General features: G+C 36.9%; 1 protein-coding gene across 6 annotated transcripts in view; it reads right to left on the bottom strand.

The window, feature by feature from the left end:
- ralgapa2 (Ral GTPase activating protein catalytic subunit alpha 2) overlaps positions 1–24,801 on the bottom strand; it is a 253,571-nt gene that overhangs the window by 178,193 nt on the left and 50,577 nt on the right. For all 6 annotated transcript variants that reach the window (XM_067456168.1, XM_067456163.1, XM_067456165.1 and 3 more), the window contains exons 2-3: positions 19,610–19,720; positions 14,662–14,711 (exon numbers count right to left, since the gene is read on the bottom strand). In XM_067456168.1, coding sequence (XP_067312269.1) covers positions 14,662–14,711; positions 19,610–19,720 — 161 coding nt within the window. The remainder of the gene's footprint in view (positions 1–14,661; positions 14,712–19,609; positions 19,721–24,801) is intronic.

Raw genomic sequence — 24,801 nt, 5'->3', positions numbered from 1 at the left:
CACGGTGTGCGGTAAAACTACTGAAAATCCCAGTCCTATTTTCTCTCCATACTGAATTTTCCAGATGGCCAGATAGCGTTTCATCTTTTAGAAATCGTTAAAATATTTGTGTCCAGGGTGCTGTGAGCCCAGAGAATGTTGTATATGCACCGTGAGTTTATTAAAAAATCTTACATAAGCCAAGTAAGTTGTAAGTGTGGCTGTCACTCTCTTTCATAACCGCATGAACATAACCATACTGAACACTCAAACACAACCTGTTCTGTGGAGCAGTCTCAGGCGCTTCGTCGAGGCTCCAAACCGGATAAAAGCAGAGGAACATGTCCATCAGCAAAGTGTACCTTATTCACTAGAGACTAAGCAGTCAGCAAAAAAGTCACGCTGCGGGAGAGCACTGACCCAGGGTCAGACCGGTCAGATGGGCTTCAGGAAGGCGGCACAGGACATGAGATTTGAGATTCAGGGATCAGAGGTCTGCTGATGTTATGGAGTGACTGACAGAAGGGCATGAGACCACAGCGTTCAGGACTGGGCCAGTTAAAGTTTCTCACAGATGCTGATGCAGTCATATTAACACATTTTTTTAACAAAAAAATTACTGTAAAATGCTACAGTAAAAAGCTGTTAATTGGTTAACTCTAAGTTACCTTTCCATTTACAGTCATGCATTAACTAGGGATGCACAATATATCAGCCACCATAACTCTTTCCCTGTCAGCGTTTTTTTTTTTTTTTTTAAGTTGCCAGCCACCACCATTTTGACCATTTCCACAAAAATGTAATAGCCCAGAGAATATTTTCTTTTGTGCATATCTGAGCTTTTGTAATACAACAAAAGAAAGAGCTGACACTCTTCTTTTAAACTAAAAAAAAAACGTCCTGCATTCCTTTTTTATCAACACTTGAATATGGGTAAGTTTAATAAATAAATAAAAATAATAAAATAAAAAAAACAAATTTTAAACAAAAAGCTGAGAAAATCATGTTTTTGTGAAAGGCTGTCTCCAGATCAGATTGAGAGCGATGATTAAACACAGAAGGAGGAGATCGAGTCCATCAACACCACTAATGCCTCACAGTCCTGTAGCTCGTCACATTTCATTCATTAACATCAGATAGTTTTGATTTATTTTACATGATGTTTAATGATGATGATCACATTATTTTACATATGCATATGCTTACATATGATCGCTATGGCAGCTATATTCCTGGAAGCAGAAAGTAGCGATTTATCCACTTATTGACTGTTTAAACAATTTCTGATTAAATTGAAAGTTTCTTAGAGAGACAGCATTGTCTAGATAACGCAATGCTAGTACAGTAACAGTAGGAAACACCAAGTACCATACCAAACTAAATAGTGTGTCTAATGATAAAGGGTAATATTATTTTACAAAATACAACCATAGATTGCTTACAGATCGTTCACTCGATCCTTCTAGAAAAGGTCACCTTTTCCACCATACAAGTTAAAAACGACAGTCATTTGAAAAGGCTATTAAATTTGTAAAAATATGTTATATTTAAAAAATATTATATATTTGTAAAAAAATAAAAAATAAATAAAATAATAATAATAATAATAATAATATATATATATATATATATATATATATATATATATATATATATATATATATATATATATATATATATATATATATATTTGATAACTTAAGTATTATGTTTTTGCATGCTTGTATTTCAAAGTACATCAGTCACTGCTTAGCCTACATTGTGACTAACGTTATATTAACTTGCAATATCGTTGACGAAAAAAGACGAGTCTAAAATCACTGGTTTTGGTTTTGTCTGAGAGAATGAAGAGCTTTTGTGCGTTTGCCAAATTTCAGTAATTTAAATCCCCCATCAGAGTTTTTCTGTTTTAAAAGAACACGTATACTATCTGGTGTTTTACCTAAACATGTACAATCTGGCAACCATATGCATGCTCTCTCTCTCTCTCTCTCTCTCTCTCTCTCTCTCTCTCTCTCTCTCTCTCTCTCTCTCTCTCTCTCTCTCTCTCTCTCTCTCTCTCTCTCTCTCTCGTGATCTGAAAACACCAATAAACAAGTAGGCTGCAGAAGTTTTGCTTAAAGTTTCATTAAGTTGGTCTGTGTTGTGTCAGGACGGTCAGGACTCACGAGCCGCTTCACTGAACTGCTGTGAGCTGCTGAAATAAGCCAATCAGAGCAGAGCTCAACATTAATATTCATGACTCTTCCAAATAAGGCAAAAACAGAGCATTACATCCTAGGGACAATTTATAGAGTTGTAAATGGACCTGTAAAACTGTATCTGGACAACTTTTGCCCTTAAATAAGCCACATAACCTCTATGTAGATATAGATATCAGAGAACAATTTAACATATTGTTTCAAATCATTCTAGGGCACCTTTAATGTTGGTCAGACGTTGTGCGTGCAACGAGTAAGATGTGCATTTGAACTCAGAAAAGATGCCAATATCTTCTTTGTTGAATGTGAAAATTATGATACACTAATGCAAAATAAAACATTTGTATTCACAAAAATGTCTCTGTACAAATCGCTGCACATTCATCTAATTTTGTATTTTGCACACACAAGTTGAAAAGTATTTGTTTGTGGATAGTAAAACATGTCTGCAACATTTATCAAGTTCATAGATAACAGTGTGTGCATTTATTAATCATTTTGAGACTAAAATCATCCCATACATAGATCGTACGAACGGAGACAGCCAAGGATCAGTTTTCCGTTTCAGAAACGCGTGTCAAAATGAAAATATCAGGCTTTTTCAAAGCCATCAGCTCTATCAAACAACAACACTGACGACCGTGCTAGCATGAGAGAGATAGAAAACAACACAGATGTGTCAATTAATGCACATCCAGGTAATGTGCAAGTGCAGAAAGGAAGTGTCTCATGCACACAATGTGGATAAACTATAACAAATACACGTCAGCTTGGTGTAAACATTCATAATCGTTCATAATATTTAACAATTCTCATTTTTAATTGATACTGATATGTATTATTATTCTCAATATCTTTTAATCTTTGCTGTTTTCTGTTTTTGCCTGAACTTCACATTATTTGTAGCGCAGCCATCCATAAATAGAGGAATATTACGTAGCTATCACTGTTAATACGTTGCTTTCAATGAGTTTGTTAATTTTAGTAAACAATTAACAAACTTTCAGCTTTAAAATAGTCGTGAAATACAAGCAATGAATGTCATTTTGGCTGTCTTTAATGTGGCCTGACAGATCGCTAAATCAGCATTTCGACCTTGGAAAGAGCTTGTGTAAAACAGCTTACGAAAAATCATGTCAAATTTACCTAAGAAAAGACAGTCAACGCTCATAAACTCATCAGTCATCTAGAAAAATAACTAGAAAAGGGCATCTTGCTAATATACGCTCACATAATCCTTATACTTGTGCTTAACCTGTCTTCCTGTGATCCTGAAATGAGCTGATGAATAAAATGCACCTTATATCTGTTGCTTTCATTGAAGTGAACTCCGTTATGTGTATATAGCGAAAGAAAGGTTAAATCACTGTCGGCAGCTGGTCGTCACTTTAAAAAATAAAAACCTTAATTAAACAAACAAAAAAATGCTCCAAACATTTTTCTAATATAACTTAATACAGAAATGAAATAATGTGCAATAGGGAGAAGAAAAAAAATATATATAAAAAAATGCCTCCAGTCAGACTTGGGCCAAGAATTTTGATAAGCTGACGGACACGAGCCATGGCCTTGATTTGAGACCCGTGCAGGGTTATTGGGTAATACATCGGTTAATGGCTTTCGAATATTAAAAAATGACCAGTTATTGGCCACAATTTTCATATCTGTGCATGGGTCCAACAGATGGGCACGAGTAAACAACGTCACACTAGACATGAAATTGATAACTGCGTCGAGCTGAAACTAGCAAAAAAAAAACTTGCCGTCGCATTGTGGCGTGTGTATGGCCCTATATGTTCAGTGGAAGTCTTTCTGCCTATTGATTTGAAGCTAGTCGTTTAGGGAAGATCTCAGATTGCTTGCAACTCTTAAGAGAAATGTCTGGGACCGTTTTAAGAGGAGATGGAAAGCCATGCAAATGTATCTTGTTTGCGCCAACCACCTCCCTTCTGCCATAAGAGGCTCTTTGTTTGTGTGTGTGTGTGTGTGTGTGTGTGTGTGTGTGTGTGTGTGTGTGTGTGTGTGTGGCACCTGTGAGTGGGAGATGGGTCTGTGGGCAGCTCACAGCAGAGAGGAAGCCACCATTATGTGCCCATCTGGATGCCAAAGGAACTGCCTTAAGCTAATGACTATCAAGGGTGATAACAGTGCTCTCATTCACCATCCATGTAGTTTTATGAGCAGCCAGGATGAGTGTGTGTTTGAGACAACAGAATGCTTGAGTTAACTTCAGACCGCAGGGGCTGTATTGAGTCTGGAAGAAAGGTGAGAAAGTTGATCTGTTTATTGTGTAGCGCTGCACATGACAAAGCCTGGTATGACCGCACAAAGAATAACTGTAAAAGCATGTCCTAAACGGCCACAACACGATGTGTTTGCCTGTCCACATGGAAAGCTGAAATGCTGTGTGAATCAGATTCAAAAGATACTTCATTTTCAATATAGATCTGTGATTTTGACCAATGAGATTTTACTGAAGGTGTGTGTCCCAGAGTAAACAGCAACAGAAATAAAAAAAACTACCATCAAAACATGTTTGCTCTTGGTTAAAGTTTTGTCGGAGCACACAGCTGTAGCGCTCTCGACAGCAGTACCCAATGATATCAAGCGGCAGATCACGTGATCGTAACTGCCTGCATTAGCGGTTGTCATTTGCATAAACAGGGCTCTACGCTAACATTTTTCTTTAGGGGCACTTGTGCTCGTAATAAAAAAAAGAAAATAAATAAGAACAAAGTCAAAAATGTACAATCCCATTACAGGCCGATATTTGCCCCTTTAAATTAACTTCCAGGGGCATTTTTACCATTATAAGATCAAATAAATAAATAAATAAATAAATAAATAAATAAATAAATAAATAAATAAATAAATAAATAAATAAATAAATAAATATCTTATTAAATGTATACATAATCTTTTGTCAATTTCTTAAATTAAAATGGAAAATGTGTTTTTAAATGTTAATTTAAACAATAAATTCAGAACAATTAGACACAAGCAGACTGTTACCAATCAAATGAAATCAAAGACATCTTTGCACTGCAGAAGTGGCACTCGAACTGAAGTGGTATTTAGACACATTTACCGTATTTTCCAGTCAAAAAATGTGTCATGAAAAGGCACAAAACATTTATAAGTCGCACTGGACTATAAGTCGCATTAGGGCAGAAGCAGAGCAGGAGCCGCGCGTGCATGCGTGCACTCGCTCGCGCCCGTTCACTGTGCATAATCGAGCAGAAGAAAGAAAGTTTGAATTGAGTGAGAAACTTGTGAGGGACTGGTGAAAAGCAGAGGTTACTTTAACTGTAATGAAGAAAACAAAGAAAGCTAATCGCTGAGTGTAAGCAAGATGGCCAGAGCTGAAGGAACGAGTCCACAGATGCTTGAACTCTCTGCTGGGAGAGGCTCAGCCACACGAGACGAACGCTGTGTGAATCGTTCTCCGCTGCATATTTTACTACATGCAGTGTGTAATTTGCAGAATAAGATTTTCTTTATGGGGGCATTTTGTTTGTGTTCAGTCTTTCTAAGTTGTTGTCTTTAAGTATTTCAGTTAAGAGTTTTTTTTTTTTTCTGTTTTCAGTTATTTTTTGCAGGGGTTGGCTACAGGAGCAGCATAGAGCGCTCTCTCGCGGCTATATGTTTATTCTTGTCAGTCAGTATGAATTAAATTTGATATATAAGTCGCACCTGACTATAAGTCGCAGGACCAGCCAAACTATGAAAAAAAGTGTGACTTATAGTCCGGAAAATACGGTACACAGTGGTGTAAAGTATTCGAGTAAATGTATTAAGTCACTGTATATTTTTGGCTACTTTGTAGTTATTTTGTAAGATAATAGCCATTTTTACTCTCTACTTAACTACATTTAAGAACAAGTAAATTTACTTTTCACTCCAATACATTTGTGTTGAGTAATGTGATTACATGTTACATTTTGCATGGCACCTAACTTTTTCTGCAGCAGTTTATTTATTTTATAAAGAAGCGATATTGCCATCTAAGGGCATTGAAGGTACTATATCTTGTGTGTTTTTCCTTTACTGCATTAAGTAGGTTAGCCAGAACCGGGAACACTTCCCATAACACCTGATGTACTCATTACATCATAAGAAGAGTGGCATCTATGCTAATGTTAGTCTCTGTTTATCACGAGGTTTACTGCAGTCAGCCAGATCCGGACCGTATCCAGACCAGATGGTGGACCTGCGCATCCCTGAAGTGTCTGCAGAGACCGTGTCAATTAAACTCACAACCTCCTGTAAATGCTGCATCGATGCGACATCCTCAATAAACCCATCTCCAGCTTGATGCCTCCCATCTTTCCAATATTCAGATCTAACATGATTTCTGACCATAAGGTTGCCAGAACTACTGGCAAGAGTATTCTACTGATTATTTCATCGATTAATTGAGTTATCGGATAATAATTACTTTTTCTTTATTAAAGAGCAGTACTAAATATAAGAAAAAATAAGACAGGTATCTTAAAATTAACATCTAATTTGTTTTCTTTTAATAAAAATTAAGGTTTTTTGCTAAAATTGCATACATTAATAACTGTGAAACTAAACAATTTTAATGCATTCAATTGCCATATTAAATACATCTATTTCAAATTACTTTAAAAAGGTAAACATGGTTCAATCTAAAACTAAACCTACAACCAATTAACCAAAATAATAGTAATATAAATAACAATAAAGCCTAAACATTGCATTTATATTGTGCAACTTCACTTTAAAGTTTCAGCTGAGGCATGACATAAGCCTTTATGTCTTCTGAAGGCTTTGTGGCTTTTGTAAGAAGCAAAAAATATTGGACAGGAAGGAAACTTTAAATAAGAACAAGAGTAGAGATGCGCGGATTAGCTCTAACGTCACAGAATCTGCTGTGAAAAACCACCCATCCATCCGCACCTGATCGTCACAGATTCAAATCCTCAGTGTTAGCGTGATGCTATCGTCACATATTAGCTACACTGAAGTAGGCTTCTTTAAAACAAATTTTTTAGCGAAATTACAAGTCTTACATAACCTAAACCAGGGTTGACAACCTATACAGCACAGGAGGAGTAACTGCTGGAATGAGCGAGAGATGAGTTTCTATTTAATTCAGATAAAGAACATTAGCTCAAAATGTAGATCTGTATGTGCAATCATTCATCATAATAACACAGCTTGTTTTATTAAGTTAGTAGCTATAAATATGATTAAAGTGTGAGATTTAAATGACCAAATCAATGAAAGCACGCAGCTTTGAAAGCACGACCGCTGCGTATCTCTCACACACACATTACAGCTTGTTCTAATGTTTGTTGCGCCTAGCGTTGAGAACATTTTAATGGTGTATTTCGAAGATATTATCAAGTATATAATAAAGTCTCATTAAAGATTTCACACACATCACAATGACGGTGATCCATGTGCAAAGCTGCACACTCCATCGTGTTCATGTGTTTCGAGTGCTTGTATCTCCTCAGCTGACGCGTAAACTGCCGCAAATGAAACTTAAATGTTCATCGTCGCAAACTGAAGCTTGTCTTCATTTAAACAAATAGCGAGACTAAATGATACTAGCAGTGCTGATGCCACTCTCTCTCTCTCTCTCTCTCTCTCTCTCTCTCTCTCTCTCTCTCTCTGTCTCTCTCTCTCTCTCTCTCTCTCTCTCTCGCATTGCGGTCTTTGATCTCAACATGAGCTGAAAACTAAAGTTAAAGAACGACACATTCATTGTGTTTTACCGTGAAATAAGTTCCACATATTAAAATAAAAACATTAAAGGGTTACTTCAGCGATTAGCATATGGCTTTGTATCAGTAGAAACCCTGGAGTATATTCAAATGATTGTGCTTTCCCCCCTCACATCCCCCTGAGACAAGAGATTTATGCATTTTATTTCTGGAAAAATACCTCCAGATTTTTCCAGAAATAAAATGCATAAATCTCTGGTCTCAGGAAGATATGAATGTTTGGCCAAAGGCTAAAGACTACAGCCAGCAGAGGGAGCCCTTTCCACATGTTTTGAACCCGCTCATGGGGGATAGAGATCACACTCACAGCTCAGCTCGCAGCTACAGGCACTCATTTAAATGGAGCTATGGTGAGCAATATAAGTCTTTTAACTTCTCAAATTTATTTCTATAAAAGTTAAGCTTGCAAAGGCATGAACTGAAACGCGCCAGACTGAACTCGCGCTGTGAATATATGCCGCGAGTGTAGTCGCTTTTACCTCAGCTCTCATCACGAGAGCTCATCAGCTCATTTCTCTCACTCCTGCAGTTAGTTCTCAGTGCTGTGATACTCGCGCAGAAAACATTTTCTGTCTTTTCTCAGTCTAGAAGGCACCAAATTCAAAAACATTTTAACATTTCTACTACATTGATGACCCAGTTTAAATAAAGATTCATCTTCCCAGCGCTGAAGTACGCCTTTAATGATTTCTCTCATCCACCCGCAATTTTTGGGATGTTTACCCACCTGAACCGCGGATAATCCGCAATCCACGCATACTCCGAGTCCTTCCACCAAAAATGTATTTTCTGCAACATCCGTGTGTAGTTAAAGGGATGGACTAAACGATGCATGAAGGCAGATGATTTTGCCTCAAGGATTTTTTTTAATTCAAGTAACTCGAGTTACTCGAGGAATCGCTTCAGCCCTAAATCATTCACTGTTTGTTAATATGCCAGAGAACTGGCATCCCGACTGAGCCTGGTTTCTCCAAAGGTTTATTTTTCTCCATTATGCCCTCATGGAGTTTTGGTTCCTTGTCACTGTCGCCTTTGCCTTTTGGCTTGCTCTGTTGGGGACGCTACAATTTCAACTAAACATCCAAATCAATGTAATTACTAAACTAAATTAACTATATCAACTATATTACTGATCTGCACACATTGACATTATATGATAATTGAAATTATCTGGATAACATCACCGTTTTCTCCAGAGCGGCTGGACAGCTGAATCAAATTATTTTACATTATTTTCCTGTTAACACTGTGAAGCTGCTTTGAAACAATTTGCATTGTAAAAAGTGCTTTATTAATAAAGGTGACTTGACTTTGTCAGTCATATAAAACCCTTTTTAAAAGATGAACTGCACTACTGTTTACAGAGTTTGGTAACAGACAATTTTATACTTGTGCTATAAAACGTTCAACCTCTGTAGCACTAGTGCTATGTGGAAAAAAAGTTTATGTACAACCCTGTATATATTCATATAATACTACATAGTTTGTTGTTGTTGTTGTTGTTGTTTTAGTTCAAGTATTTTGTATTAGTTATTTTAGTTAGATAAGCAATGTTATCTTTGCAAGTAGCAGAAATAAAATAAGTTTAAGTTTATCGATTTTATTTCCGTCCCAAGTTGCAAGGATGTTTTTATGGTTTTGGTTAATGATAATAACTCTGGTGCTGTGTCATCAAACACGATCTTCAGCTTACACATTAACAAGATATGAACATGAGTGCATGCTTTTGAAAGTGTTCACACCACATATCCACACTCAGGAGAAAGCAGCCATAATCCACGAGTGCGCTAGATGTCTCAGTGGTGCCAGACACAAAGAGAGAGGCGAGGAGGAGGAGGAGGAGGCGTAGAACAATACCAGCCCCCCACACCCCATGCCTGACATCAGCCCGAGCGATCAGCTCTCCACTGCCGACCCATAAAAAAGGGGGTCAGACACCAACCACGTGAAGGTGTTTGCCTTAATCCCTTTCAGCGTGGTCACAACATAAAACAGCAGCCATGACAGGACGGGCTGTGACACGGGATGAGGGAGAAAAGAGGATGTGCTGGTGGAGATGGGCCAGTGTAAGATGGAGGTTGTGAAGCTTTCATGCTGCATTAACAGTGTGGTGCTGCCACAGCGTGAATCTACTAATGGTTCCTCTCCTGCTGTCTCTGTACGCAGGCGCTCCTCAACACAGCCGCAGCATGCGGATGCAAACGGGAAAAGCTTGTAAGAAGCTAATGAGATGTTCGGTTTGAGCACAAAGCCCACAAAGAAATCAACAGGGTCAGTGTCGGCACAAGTCAGGCATGTTTAGATATTTTAAAGCTTATCCCTTAAGATCATTACACTCAAAAATAATATACTTATTATGAATCTTCTATGTAATTAATTTTTAGCTAAATATGTAATATTTTATCAATAATTTAGAATGTTTTTTTTATATACTTCAGGTTAGGTTTGCACATACTTGTGTTTCAGGCAGTTGAAGCATTAGCTCAGCAATCATCAAAATATTTCACCTAAAATAAGCATAACTTTAAATTTAAGGGCAGAAAAACCTGCTAGAGCTGGAATTTTAACAACACATTATGGTAGAAGGGAAAATGTTGAATATATACAATTTACTCAGACTTTTTACACCACTGACTCACCTATAGACACCCTGCATTCAAGTATCTTAAAGGGTTAGTTCACCCAAAAATGAAAATTCGGTCATCCTTTACTCTCCCTCAAGTGGTTCCAAACCTGCAAGAATTTCTTTCTTCTGCTGAACACAAAGGAAGATATTTGGAAGAATGTTTGTATATAAGCAGATTTTGAGCCCCATTGACGACCATAGCATTTTTTCCCCCAACTATGGTAGTCAGTGGGGCTCAAAATCTGCTTATATACAAACATTCTTCCAAATACATGCAAAATAAGCATGATTATGATTTGTGCCATAACTGAGCAGCCCTAGATGTCACACAGTCAAGTGGATGTGCATCATAACAGTCTAGGTCTAAACTAAAGCCCAAAGTATACTATAGTTGTAACGCGTTTTCTAGCAGTGCATGTGGTGTATATTTCATCATCATCAGAGTGCATGATAGGGCTGGGCGATATACAAAAATATTTCAGTCAATATTTGATATCCAATTATATTGTCTACCTGCCCAAACTCACCAGAGATAACATTGCGGTAACTCTGTCTGTGACACTCGCCAGGCATCTTGTCCATTGCACTTTTAATGTATTGCTTTAACCCACTGCATAGTATGAAAAACACAAAAATGATAAATGGGCTATTTAAAATATAATCCTAGGTTTATCATCCCATTTTACTCACTGTTGTAATGACATCGATATATGATTATATCTTCATATTAGCTAGCATTAGTATGCAAGCAGACCGGTTTTTCTAACCCCAGCTTGTGCATTTGGTATTATCTGCACCAATTAGTAGGTCTACAATGTGGCAACACAGACTTTATCATTTTACAACGAAAACTGTCTGATTCATTAGTAATTGCCAAAGGTGTTCCCCAGGGATCAGTGCCGGGTCCCCTTTTATTCTCCATTTACATAAACAGTCTCGATTACAACATTCAGGATGCCAACTTTTATTTCTATGCAGATGACTCTGTCATGTATTGTAGTGCTTCTTCTGGACAACAAGCCGTTTATGAACTCCAGTCAGCATTTGGTGTTATTCAGTCACAGATTCACTATCTAAAACACAAAATGAATGTAGATAAAACAAAGTATGTTATTTTCGAGTCCAAAAATAGCACATAGCACATCCAAAAAGTAGTCATTTATTCACTATTCAAACCCTACAAGGTTCTGCCATTAAATTAGAAAAAGAGTACAAATATCTTGGCATTATTGTCGACAATGTCTTATCTTTTAGCTCTCACATTACTGAACTGAAGAAAAAAAAAGACAATTAAGCTTGGGTTTTATTTTAGGAACAAGTTTTGTTTTTCTTTCAATGCACGAAAGAAATTGGTTACAGCTACTTTACTACACGTGCTTGACTATGGTGACGTAGTGTATCAGTTCGCCCGTCATATCTTTTCTCCTCTTTAGATGCCGTTTCTCATGGTGCCTTGAGATTTATATCTGATCATTACTGTATACTGTATAAGAGTAGGTTGGTCTTCATTGCTTAAGAGAAGAAAAATGCACTGGTATCTACTTATTTATAAGGCCATTTGGGAATGTTGCCAGCTTATCTTTGCGGTCTCATAAAACAGAAAAAAAAAATGTTTTATTCTCTCTGTTCCTTTTTTTCGGTCAGAATTAGGCAAAAAGGCTTTTGTGTATGCAGCTGGAATCTTCCACAATCAAAAAATTTAAATTACAGAATTTGCTGTCATTGGATAATTTTAGAACAGTTATTCGACAAATGGACACTGACGACAAATGAAACGATATGTAACTTTTTAGTTTTTTTTTTTTTTTTGTCTGTTTGTGTTGTAATATTTTGTGATGAAACTGATGTATTGCTGCCCATTTTGGCCATGACACTCCTGTGAAAGATTATTAATCTCAGAGAGTCTTTTCTGGTTAAATCAAGGTAAATTAAAATAAATAAATAAAAAAAAGTCTAAGAAGAAACAAAGAAGATGGAACAACAACTAATGGAGACCACAGCAACGAGATGTAGATGAGCACTTGTGCAAGCTTAGGAGAAAGCCACAACAAAGACATTTTAGTGTTCATAACTCCAAAAGAGAAATAGCACAGACACTGGACAAAGAATGGAAAAAGCTTTTGCTGTCATATTTTATTACCGACCTAAAACACGTTAGACAGGTTCTGATAGTTTCCCTGTTCAAGTACTGTAGATAGGAGATATTAATTTTGCCTACATACACAATAGCAGCTCTGGGGTGTTACCAAGATGGCTGCCAGGTGAACCGACTTGTCTTAAAGTGAAGTAAGACTGAAATATTAAGTAGGGCCCTATGATTTCCGTGATGCAGAAAACACGGACGGAATCGCAGAATCCAGTTTTTGTATAACAAAGGATTTCACAGAAATTGAAAAAAAAAAAAGTGCTTTGTGCTTGCAAGAGCACTTTATTAGATTGATTCATCATATACACACATAAATTCAAAGGTCTTTATGGAAACCTGTCAAAATAAAAGTTGAGTTTAACTTGAAATTGTGACCAAAAATGTATTAGTTTTAAAGTTTGTTTAATTTCATATGATTTAAAGATAAATTAATGTTTTATGCCTTCATTTGATTGGGAAAGAAAATGGAAAAAATTTTTTTTTTATAAAAATAAGGGATTTTATAAGGCCCTAATTAAGGGAATGACCATGTGAAAAGGTTATTCTGTATTGTTTATTTCAACGGGGAATTATCCAAGTTAATGTCAATAAATTATGGAGTGTTGCAAGGGTCTGTTTTAATCCCTTTTTTATTTTCAATATACACAAAGGCTCTCTGTAATATAATAATGATAATAATATAATGATATACATTGTAATCATAATATTAGAAAACATGGAATTAGTTTCCACTGTTATGCCAATGATACTCAGTTATATATTTCATCCCGACCACATCTCTGATTTATTGAAGCTGACAGAGTGTGTTAAAGATATAAAATATTGGATGACCAGTCTTCTTCCTCTTTTTTTGTATATTCAGATAAATCTAAGATAGTACTTAGTGGACCAAAAACCTGTACACAGAATCTCTTAGAATAAAACAAAAGGAAGAAAACACATTATTGTTTGGGTATAATATGTTACAGTTTATTTTGCTCTCCTCACTTACATAAATGAACTAAAGTGTCCATTAGAAATTTAAAAAATGATTAAAAAATGATATCTGGTGTCTGAATAATTTTTGGTTTCACTATATCATCATACCGCCCTTGAAATGTTATGAACAGCAGCTACGCTAATTATTTTATATTTGCTTTTTTGTCCCATCCAGAGGTAACTAGAGGGTACATCAGCTCCAGTTTGGATCCAGCCTCTTAAGACTTCAAAGCCTGAACACCTGTGAAGAGACGACGCCAACCTCTGCGAGAACTTTAGATGAGGAATCACGCCAAATGCTCTATATATTGTAATCATTATGATCTCAGCTTGTAATAATTGCTTTAATGAGATAATTCTTTCTGCCTAAATGAATACATATTAGCATAATTTGTATTATCTTAGAACTGTACATTTCTGAGATATGAACATTACTTTGACACAGTCCCCTCTGGTAACAGAGAGCTCTAAATTGAAATGTAGCAATATGAATTTTCTGTAAAGCTGCTTTGAAATGATATGTATTGTTTTGCGATTATTCCGATTAAAGATTTTAAAGGCATTTCCCCAGGGTGACCTTTAAAGTCAACTTCTGTTTATGCAACGCAAACTCTCTTCTCACACCAAGACTCTATTTTTCCTAAAAAAAGAAAGACTGCTCACCTCCCTGAGCAAATGAAACCAGAGAATGCCCTGCCTGCCTATTTGTATTGCAAACTAGTGTCTACTTTTCAGCCACGCGGGAAAAACACAGGGAGGACGGCACCTCCAGGAAAAGCAGAAGAGAGAGAGTGGAAAAACCTGCTCTGGGCAGAGCAGCACACAAGTCTAGAAAAACACCATCAGTGCAAAAGCATTGAAGAGCTGCAGGTGAGGCAAACAAAAACAGATCTAGCTGTTTAACAACTCAACAGCATCAAACAACACTAAACACTACCGAAGAGCACGCTGAAGGCACTTGTAGAAAAGACTTACTTCAAAAATAAAGAGGATGGAGTCCAGCTCCTCCCGTTGCGATTTGTTCCCTGAAAAAAAGCAATAGTTAGTTGTGTAATTTCAGAATCACTCATGTTTATGCACACAGGTTTCATGATCTATAGTGCTAGAAAACATGCTGAACTTTCCTACATGTTTCAATTGCAGTGTAAAGTGTTTATTATGAGGAGGGCAGAATCCGCAGCATCCTCATGAGTACTTTTAAATAAGCTACTCTTTTACTCTTACTCAAGTAGTTTTTTACTCAAGTAATTTTTACTCTACTTACACATTTTTTAGAAAGTAATTGTACATCAAAATAATATTTTCTCAGTACTATTTCGACCCCTTCACATAACTTACAATGGGCTCACTTGTGTATTCACATTAGGGCGAAATTAAACCACACACGATTTGGCAAAGGCTGCAATTTTTGTATGCGCAGATTGTCAGCGTTCCAGGAAATCCCTGTGGGCATCATACTATCACTGTAGCTGAATTAACACGATTGCTTTTTCAAAGACACATTATAAGCGACTCAAACTCACAGTGCTTTCAGATGGAGCAGCATTTACTACTGATCACAGAGCCGCTTAACTGACAAGCTGCACATAAAAAACTATTGCAGCCTTTGTGATTTAGTAAATCGCAAGAAGCCAAATCAGTTTAAGCGAGACTTCAGGTCAATTGCAATTAATTCTGAATCCCTAATTTGTATCATTTTGTGTAGATAATATTTATTTAATTAAAAAAATTATGTATTAATTCATCTCTCATTACAATCATCACTTCCTCTTTACTACTAGATATAGAATGAAATAAACATAAATGAACATCAGAAGGTATGTTGAAATATAAAGTACAACTTGCTGAAATTGTAAGTGTTTCAACCACAGAAAGACATCATAAAACGGTTTGTAAACAATATGTCATGAAATGTTGCATTTACCTCTAGAAAGCCATTCAAGTTCTAGAGCTTGTTAGACATTTTATTTAATTGTTTTATTTTTCCATGCTGTTAACTGCACATTGCAAAGTTTCTGGATTGACAAACATGTTGAAATGTGCAATTGAATGGGATTTACAGTGATACCCATAGCAATGCACAGAACATAACATCTGATACTGTATGTCAAATGATCTGTGCTGAACACAAAAGAAGATATTTTGAAGAATAGGGGGTAACCAAATTCTGCCATATTGAATTCCATAGTATACTTTTCCTCCATACTATGGAAGTCAATGGGGCTCATCAACTGTTTAGTTAAGATAAAAATATCCTTTTGTGTTCAGCAGAATAAAGAAACTCATACAGGTTTGGAACAATCTTGAGAGTGTATAAATGATGACAAGAATGCACATTTTTGGGTTAACTCTCCCAAAAATCACATATATGCAAAAATAAAAAATAGTAGACCTGCCATCTAATGTGTTACTTTATTGTTAATTTTGATAACTAATCAGACACTCAATGACTTTTTATAGGTAAAATCATTTAAATATAAAGCACTTTCTTTTATAATGTGTCCTGACAGTAATTTTTATTTTGTATGAATAAATTAAACAAGTTAATATTTACAAACAGCTTCTTTCCATTTATTTTGGATTTACTGTCAGTATTGGGCTCGTTGTTCACATGGGTAATGTACTTTCAGCTGTGTGTTCATTCACCACTGAAGACCATTTTCGCCCCAGGAAAAACCCTGCCTATTAGGGTTAGGAGTTTGTTATTCTCCAGGGTGATACACTATCTTAAGCTCTTGAGAAGGTTAAATGTACTTATTACTACATTGCAATGCTGGAAATCTGAGTTCCAAGATTTTAATTCCTTTCCAAAAAGTTACTAAGTTAAACTGAACTAACTCAGCTGGATCATAACATCACTTTCTTCAGGGAAATGAAGAGGTGTAACTTTTAAACAAATACTTCTACTCCATTGTGTTTCAGAATGAAGGACAGGTGACCTTCACTGAATACAGTGCAGAAAAACCACTTTGGTCAGTGATGGGATTCAACAGAAACAAAAGCCTCATTAACTTCACACGAGGGGGCATGCAGGCAACAGCGAACCAGGGCTGTTACGTCAAGCTGAGGAAGTATTGGACTGAATCTTTTTTTTTCTTTTTTCTGGAAGGATCATGCATTATTCAAAACTTTTGTGAGCTGCCTTTTTATCCAAGCAAGCTACCTTCTAATGTAGCATGAAACTGAAATATGAGTATACTGTAGAGTATACAGTATGTATACTACAATAGAAAAGCACAATATATAACAAGACCACATCAGTTATTATCTGACTGATGAGTTCTTGTTTTAAATATCAGTAACAGATGATATTGCATATTTAGCAGGATATTTATCATATTTAACTGTAGACCGCAACTAGATTTTGATTTTGATCACTTTTGCATTCACCAAAAACTGAAGGGATAGCAGCAGTATTTTGGCAAAGATGTCCTTTTAAGAGCAAACTCTTTTGGGGTAACTTTTTTATGAATTAACTTCAGATTTACTTTGAAATATTTTATGTATATATAAATGTATTTAAAGGGTCATGAAACCCCCCTGCTGCAGCAGTGTTTTTTCACACCTTCGATTTGAAAAAGCTTGTTAAAAGGGGAGTGGTCGACTGTGAAAAGGTGGGATGGTATTGTGTGAAAAGAGGGAATGTTTGCATAAATAGGGGAGTGTCAGTAGGTGCATTAAGATTAGCGATACCAACAGCAGCAGTTACAGCGGTTCTAAGACATGTTCTTGGTTCACGTTGGCATAGTTTACCACAGTGAGATTAAATGAGGTATGAGTACAGCGAATGAGAGAGCTATGAGTGGCGTGCAGCAGAGATCGCAAATCATTCAGCTCTTCAAAGTTCAAACCAGCATAATTCAGTGAGAAATGAAAATAAATGTTATTCTGCATGACGAAATATTTTGCAAACGTGATAAAACTATATTTGTCCAAATATGCACGCTGTTTGGCAAGATGAACAACGCGCCGACGTGATAAGAGAACGTGAACCACCCAACATGCGATGCGACAGAGATGTGTAATTCTAGATCGGGGTAAAAGCGAAGGGGTTTGAGGCTTCATAGTCTCGACCGCGCATCTGAAGCAGAGCGACGCGCGCTGGGTTGCCGTGACGATCCGCGCTGTCTATCACTCGGCAGCTAAATCTATATTTGTCCAAATATGCACACTGTTTCACTAAGAGCCCGAACACATGCGGTTTAGTGCATGGCTGTGACGACAAATAAAACGGAGAGGACGTGGCTTTTGTTCATTAGCCTACAGATTACAGATTGGTTATTTTACACTCCTGACATAGATAGTCAACGCTTGCAGGTTCGGCGTGCGATTCCTCAGGTGAATTTTACTTTACCGAGCCTTTGTAGCAAACGCTTCCACAGACGGCGCCGGTTACAGCTCGCTCGGCGCCCTTTACCTTACTTCGTATCAGCACAACGCCTAGCTTTCCTCCGTGACTTTTCCGCACGCTGCTTCCAAAACTTCCCCACCATATCTCTACAATAATGATGGAAGATGAGCCTGACAGAAGTGACTGTCTCATGCATATGAACTAAATTATCTTGTATGCATACTACAGCGCAGGGATTGGACTGAATGAGCTTTATGTCATGAATATATATCGAGGAGCGGTCGACGTCAGCATGTGCCCAGCAGCCCATACTTGGGCCGAAAAGGCCGTGCCGACGTCAGCATTTGTGACGTTGCTCCGACTAAACTTTTCAAACCGGAAGACAGAAATCGCTCTGAAAAATGCAAAAATAACTATTTTCACATATGAATACGATTAATGAGTACCCTTAGTGTTTTCAATGATGTGCAGCCTATACATATCTGTTTACATCTCAAAAAAAGTGTTTTGGGGTTTCATGACCCTTTAAGAAAAAAGGGGGGCTTTCACACCTGAGTGTTTGTTTCAGAAATTCACAAGGCATACATGGCAATCGCGCTCGGATCAGCACCAAAACAATCAACCTGAGACCGCCCGAACGAGGTAGTCTAGGACTGATTCCAAACAAACTCTGGAACGGTTTGCTTGAGTTATGAAAGCAATCCGACCCAGCGAACCAAATGGTATTATAATTCATAAAGGGAAATGTGCTATAATGGTGTCTGATTCTGTGAGTGAGCATAATACACAGTTGAAAACCAAAAGAGGCTCTCTTTATCTTAAAATGTTGTGTAATTGCACTTCTCCATGCGAGAATGCAGTCCTGATGAAGCCTTGATAGTGTTTGTGTGTGTCTTGACACAGTTAACCTCTAGACAGTGCTGGAGATCCAGAGACAGTGTGTTTGAATTTGCTGCAGTATTAATATTAATGTAGTATATAATTTAACAGCTGGAATGACGGCTACATTCGTATAGTGTTTGCGTGTCTTGATAGTTATAAATAAAGCCGAAATAAGCTCATGAAGCAAACGCAGAGGAAACTCTGACCAATAAGGGGACAGTAGTGCTCACGTGACTTGCATTTTGGTACGCTTTAAAACATTGCATTGAGAAAACGAACCGAACCAAGAAAATGGAAAATTGTAACAAATGAAGTCCCTGTTTCAGAACAAACCAAACTATCTATATGTGTGAAAACTCTGTAATTCTGTAATGTATAGACCCAGAGCAGGCTAGAGTTATAAAATAAAAAAAAAAAATAAAAAAAAAAATATATATATATATTGTTGTGTATTGTGCTAATTAATTGAGATTTCTTACAGCTCTTACAGGTTTTTGGCCTTGTCTGTTCCGTTGCTTCTATTACTCTCCCCTTTTTTGTAAGTCGCTTTGGATAAAAGCGTCTGCTAAATGATTAAATGTAAATGTAAATAAACAGATCTCCCCAGATATGATCCACTGGCAAACACATGAGCATGGCACAGCCAGTGCATTTTGAGCTCCAGAAAGCAGATGAACAAACGTGTCTTACCTTTTTGCTTTAAGTTACTTTCCAGTGTAATGAAATTTTCATAGAAGATAAAATAAATCTGTGAGCAGTTGGTTTCAAAAAATGTCCTCAGTTCATTCCTGTCAATAATATCTGTGGAGAAAATAATCAAAAATAAAGAATTAGACAAAAACACAAATTCACAAAAAACAAGCCAAATAATGGCCATGACTAATAATACAATATTTGTTCCTGTTTTATCGACATTGAAATTTACAATTGTGAAATTTTACTGGTATCTGACATTTGGTCAAAAACATAGGTTAAATAGGTCAAACACAACAAAAACAATAATGATTTCATTTTATGTATTACTTTTTTGTAAGGGACCCAGTAAAGACTTGGCAGGGCAAGTAAAAAATTTAACCAAGAAAAATAATAACATTAATAAATAACAAGGATTTAAAAAAAAAAAAAAAAAATTGTTTATGGTTGAACCCTGCACCTCCTCTTTCCTAAACAAAAAATTAAAGCAGCCCTAAGCTGCTCAAGGGAAACACTGGCATTTGCAACCAATTGGTAGCAGTGGCCTGATTTATAATAGCAGTTGGGACAGATGATAGATGATGACAAGGAATGGATTTGACTGAAATAATATTTTGCCTGGAGCCAGACTGACAAAGCTGTGAGAACACCCATTTGACAAATGTGGACGAGCATCATCACGCAGGGTCAGTGGTGCTTATGCTAGGACACACTGTATTTTAGATGCCCAACAAATATCAACTATTTCTGAGTGTCTGAAAATCTAAATGTAAATAACATCTCTGGTACTGATATTACCATAAAAAGCTATAAAAGCTGAAGCAAATTGTGTGATGGGGAAAGTCCACGTCTGATTAAGGCAAATAGAAATCCTAAATGATGACAAGGTGTAAAATCAGGATGGGCTAAGAGTAAGAGTAACTTACTAGGGCTGGGTAAAAAATATATATAAAATATTGATATTAAAATTTTTAAGAGCGCACATGAACTGATCTTCTCTTTTACCCAAATACCAATTACCACGTTTTAGATGCTCACACTGGAAGTGTGTTAAAAGTACAACTTATTCCGAAATCTGTATCAAGTCACATGAAGTCGCTCAGTCAGTGTTTAAACAGCAGAAAGACATCAGTAAAACGGCATGCAAACAAGGTCACGTAACGTCACAATTTACCTCAGAAAAATCATATCCAGTGTTAGTGAGCTAGAAGAAAAACTCTAGAGAGGAGCACTTTGCCAAATATATGCACCATATTACATATTCATTATAATTTGTTTTATGTTCTTCAATATTTATTGCATGCATGAATAAATCTGGAAAGTTTTTTTTTTTATGACAACCACCATTTAAATGTCTATATTTCAAAAAACGATTTGTATATAGAAATAGAGTAGATATTTGATTATGTAATTTAAAGGTAATATTATAACTTTATTATTATTATTTTAAAAAAAAAACATTATTGAGTGTCATTTAAGTGTTTGTATACAAATCAGGTAATTTCTACCTTCAGTAGCCTATTATAGTAGGCTACAACTCTACTGACTCCCATAGTTTACAGCATTAGCTCAAAGATTTGTTTTCCTTGAGAAAATTTGCCATGTAATCTACCTGATAAATACAGTGAGGAAAATAAGTATTCGAACACTAGGGCTGGGCGATATGTCAATTTTTTGGGGGCGATAATCTCCTTAAAAAATATCGCGATATCCGATATCATCATCTACTCCGCACTGACCCGGCCCACTCCCCTGCGCGCGTCATTGCTCATCATGTGTCAAAATTTTCCTAGAAAAGATGTGCATCGGTAATTTGGCAGTATTATGGATCTAAACCAAATGCAAATGGTGAACTAGCGGATCCAACAGAGGCTATCTGCAAGCTGTGCAAAAAAATAAAAAAATAAGTAAAGGTTAAAGATGCTCAGACCACTATTCTCCGCAGCCATATCCACATACACCAGCCAGCAGTAGCGGCCTCATTTGAGCCCCACTCTGCAGCTGCTTCTCAAAGATGACGGATCTGTGGTCGAGCAGCAATGACACCTTAAATGTCAATTAGAGCTTAGATCGGACTCAAAAAATCAAGCCCGACCCTACCCGAGCCTGTGCACGTTGTGTCCGAGCGCTGCCCGGCTCGGCCCGACACATTAACTGTAATTATGAGCTCGAGCCCGATTAAAACCTGACCATTTTTAATTCGTTGGCATTCTGAAAACGAGCCTGTAATGAGCGAAGCAGACCGGTGTGACTCATGTTAAAGCTAACATTAATGAAATAAGCTGATAACATCGCTGTTTTCCCAGAGCGACTGTAGCCTACAGCCAAATCAAACTTTGCTGCAATATTGTCCTGGTTAACACTGTGAAGCTGCTTTGAAACAATCGTCATTGTAAAAGCGCTAGATAAATAAAGCTGACTTGACTTGACTCAGCTCAATAATCAACAGGCGCGCGCTCATGAACCGCTCACCGGTAAAATGATCAAATCCAGCTCAGACATTTATCTGTAGCTCACTTTGTTGTAGCCGTTAAACAAAGTTTTTTTTTTCTTTTTTTTTTCGTTCTTTTTGCATATTATGTTTGAATAGGCCTATTATAATATTATCTTTACATTTCATCTGATTATGATAAGTGCAAAGAAGCGAGTGAGTCAGAAATTATTTTGGTGGTTATATTTAGTTTAACATTAAGTTTTGTTTTGTAGAAAGCATTCTTTTGTTTTGTTTAAATTGTATCTTAATTTTAATAAAGGTTTCTTCGGCCAATTGCCTGGGTTTAATAAATAAGAAGCAAATAGCAGACATTAATCGTGACGAAGTCGCCGGAGTGATCGCTTTCATTGCTTATGAACTGGAGCGCATCTCATAAATAAACCGAAACGCAGCAGGCTACTTGCCTCACAGACATGAGAAATATGCTTAGCCTATAGAAAGCTTGAAATGTCCACTTTTAAACTAAACGATTCGAAATGAAAATATTTAATTAATCAAAGTGCAATAGTCACACAAGTAGCTCATGCGTTTCTGTTCAGAATACTGCGCTCCATCACTGCACGAGCTGGGAGTTTAACGCACATTTTTACATCACTTTAATATATTTTTCTGTCATTTTTTATATTATAATAATTTTATTCTAACAACTTTATTTTATAGTATTTAAAATACAGGCCTATGGTTAGCTTTTATATACATTTTCAACCGTTTAAGGTTGAGCTATTTTTTTAAAGCCCCCAAAGGCTTCTCTCTTATTTTATTTTAGCGTTAGTAGGCTATTTTAAATGTTTTCCAGGTTTCCATGTTTGATTAATGTTTGTATTATTAATAGGCTATTATATTTATAATTTAGCCTAATAGCCAATAACATTTTTAGAGCTGTTTAAAACATTTAGCCAAGCCAACGTGCTTGTCCTTGCGCATGTATAATGAAACACAACCAACGTCTTATCTATAATTCAATGTTTTGCTTTAACACATATAGGCTACTGTAGTTATTAAAAATAATAGACGGGTCCGGGTCGGTTCTGTGTAGCACATTACGTGTCTCTTCGGGTTCGGGTATACATTTTTGGACCCGTGAAGACCTCTACAGGAGACTGAAACCAGCTCTTGCTTGTATATACTTTTGTGTACTGTACATGTATGTTAATTTTTTGTTCTGACTTGTTGTTTGTTCATCATCTTTATTTTTCATGAAGCATACTTTTGCTTCGCTTCTGCTATAATAAAGAGACAAAGTGAAAATAAGAGATAAGTTATAAAGAGTGATAAAGAGAAAGTGTATGTGCATTTGGGGGGCGGAGCAATGAAGTGAGGGGTGTGTTTGTTTCGGTTGATTTCTAATATCAACAGTGTTTTATAGAAATCGCTTACTGCACCTTTAAAATGTAAAACGATTATACATCTTGAGACTTTAAACCTCTAGCGAGTTGGAATAATTTAATGCACATATCTGGTGTGTATACAGATGTATGTATGTTTACTTTACTGTGTGAAGCTGTACATATAAACAAATAAAATGTGTATTACAGTAGTGCGCTCATGAAAGAGTTGACGCAGAGATCAGGGCAGAAGAGCAGCAATAACAGCACAGGCGTGTCTCTTATCACAGCCTCTCACATGCTCTGCTTTTCAGCCCTCATTGTGTCGGGCCTCTTCCTGCTGCCCAAGAAAACACACACTGACTCACTGACAAAACCTGGGGGTTCGCCTGGTCGTGTAATAGAGAGAGAGGTTGCTAATATCAAAGCCTTGATGTATAGAAAGACTCATGAATGGGAGACAGTGCACAATATGGAGTAGTGATGTCTGGTTCGTGAACGAATCGCTCTTTTTAACCGGATCTTTATAGTGAACCAGTCGAAACAGTTCACCAAATCGGACTGAATCGTTCTAAACGGTTCGCGTCTCAAATCAGCGCTGATCCCACAAGTTACTATAGTTACTAAGTTTCTGACATGAGTGACAGTCTCTGACTAGAAATAATTATCTTGAAGTAGATGTATTGACTCCAACCGTTAGCTGAAGTGAGACATGTTTTGCTGTGAGAGCTCACGAGCAGCTGATACTGAGCATGCGCGTGTAACCGAAAGCGCGGTTCTCGGATCAGCAGTACAGAATCGAAAACCATTTATTTCGGACACATTCGATACTGAGAACCGATGAGCTGAGTATGCGCGTGTTATTTGTTCAAAAGAAATGCATGTTAAGTGTATAAAACGAATCACGTTTGGAAACATCATAACGCATGTCTTATCACTGTATTATTTTGAAGTTTGGAAACAATGGACTATAAAACGGTCAAATTAAACATTTATTTGTTTTATCAATAATGCATGATATTTTCAGGAACAGCGTTTTTCTTATTTAATTTCTAAGTTGATACACATTTTAAAATGTAATCAAAACAGTAGGTTTGATATAGACTACATATTCAGCTTGCAGCAGTTCGCAGCTCAGCACACACACACACTGATACAGCGGTTCTCGAGTCAGGACAGAGTTGCAGCGGTTTTCGGATCACCAGTACAGAACCGAGAACCGTTTTTATCGGACACGTTCGAGAACCGGTGAGCTGAGATACTGAGCATGCGTGATAGCGTCGTAACCGAAATGTTTCTCTCGGAGTGGGACAGCTGATGCTGTTTCTCTCGGAAAACTGATGCTGATAATGAGCACGGATGACCTGAGG

This window comes from Pseudorasbora parva, chromosome 10 (assembly GCF_024679245.1).
Source record: "Pseudorasbora parva isolate DD20220531a chromosome 10, ASM2467924v1, whole genome shotgun sequence".
Classification (NCBI taxonomy): domain Eukaryota; kingdom Metazoa; phylum Chordata; class Actinopteri; order Cypriniformes; family Gobionidae; genus Pseudorasbora; species Pseudorasbora parva.
This window is presented reverse-complemented; position numbering and strand designations above follow the sequence as displayed.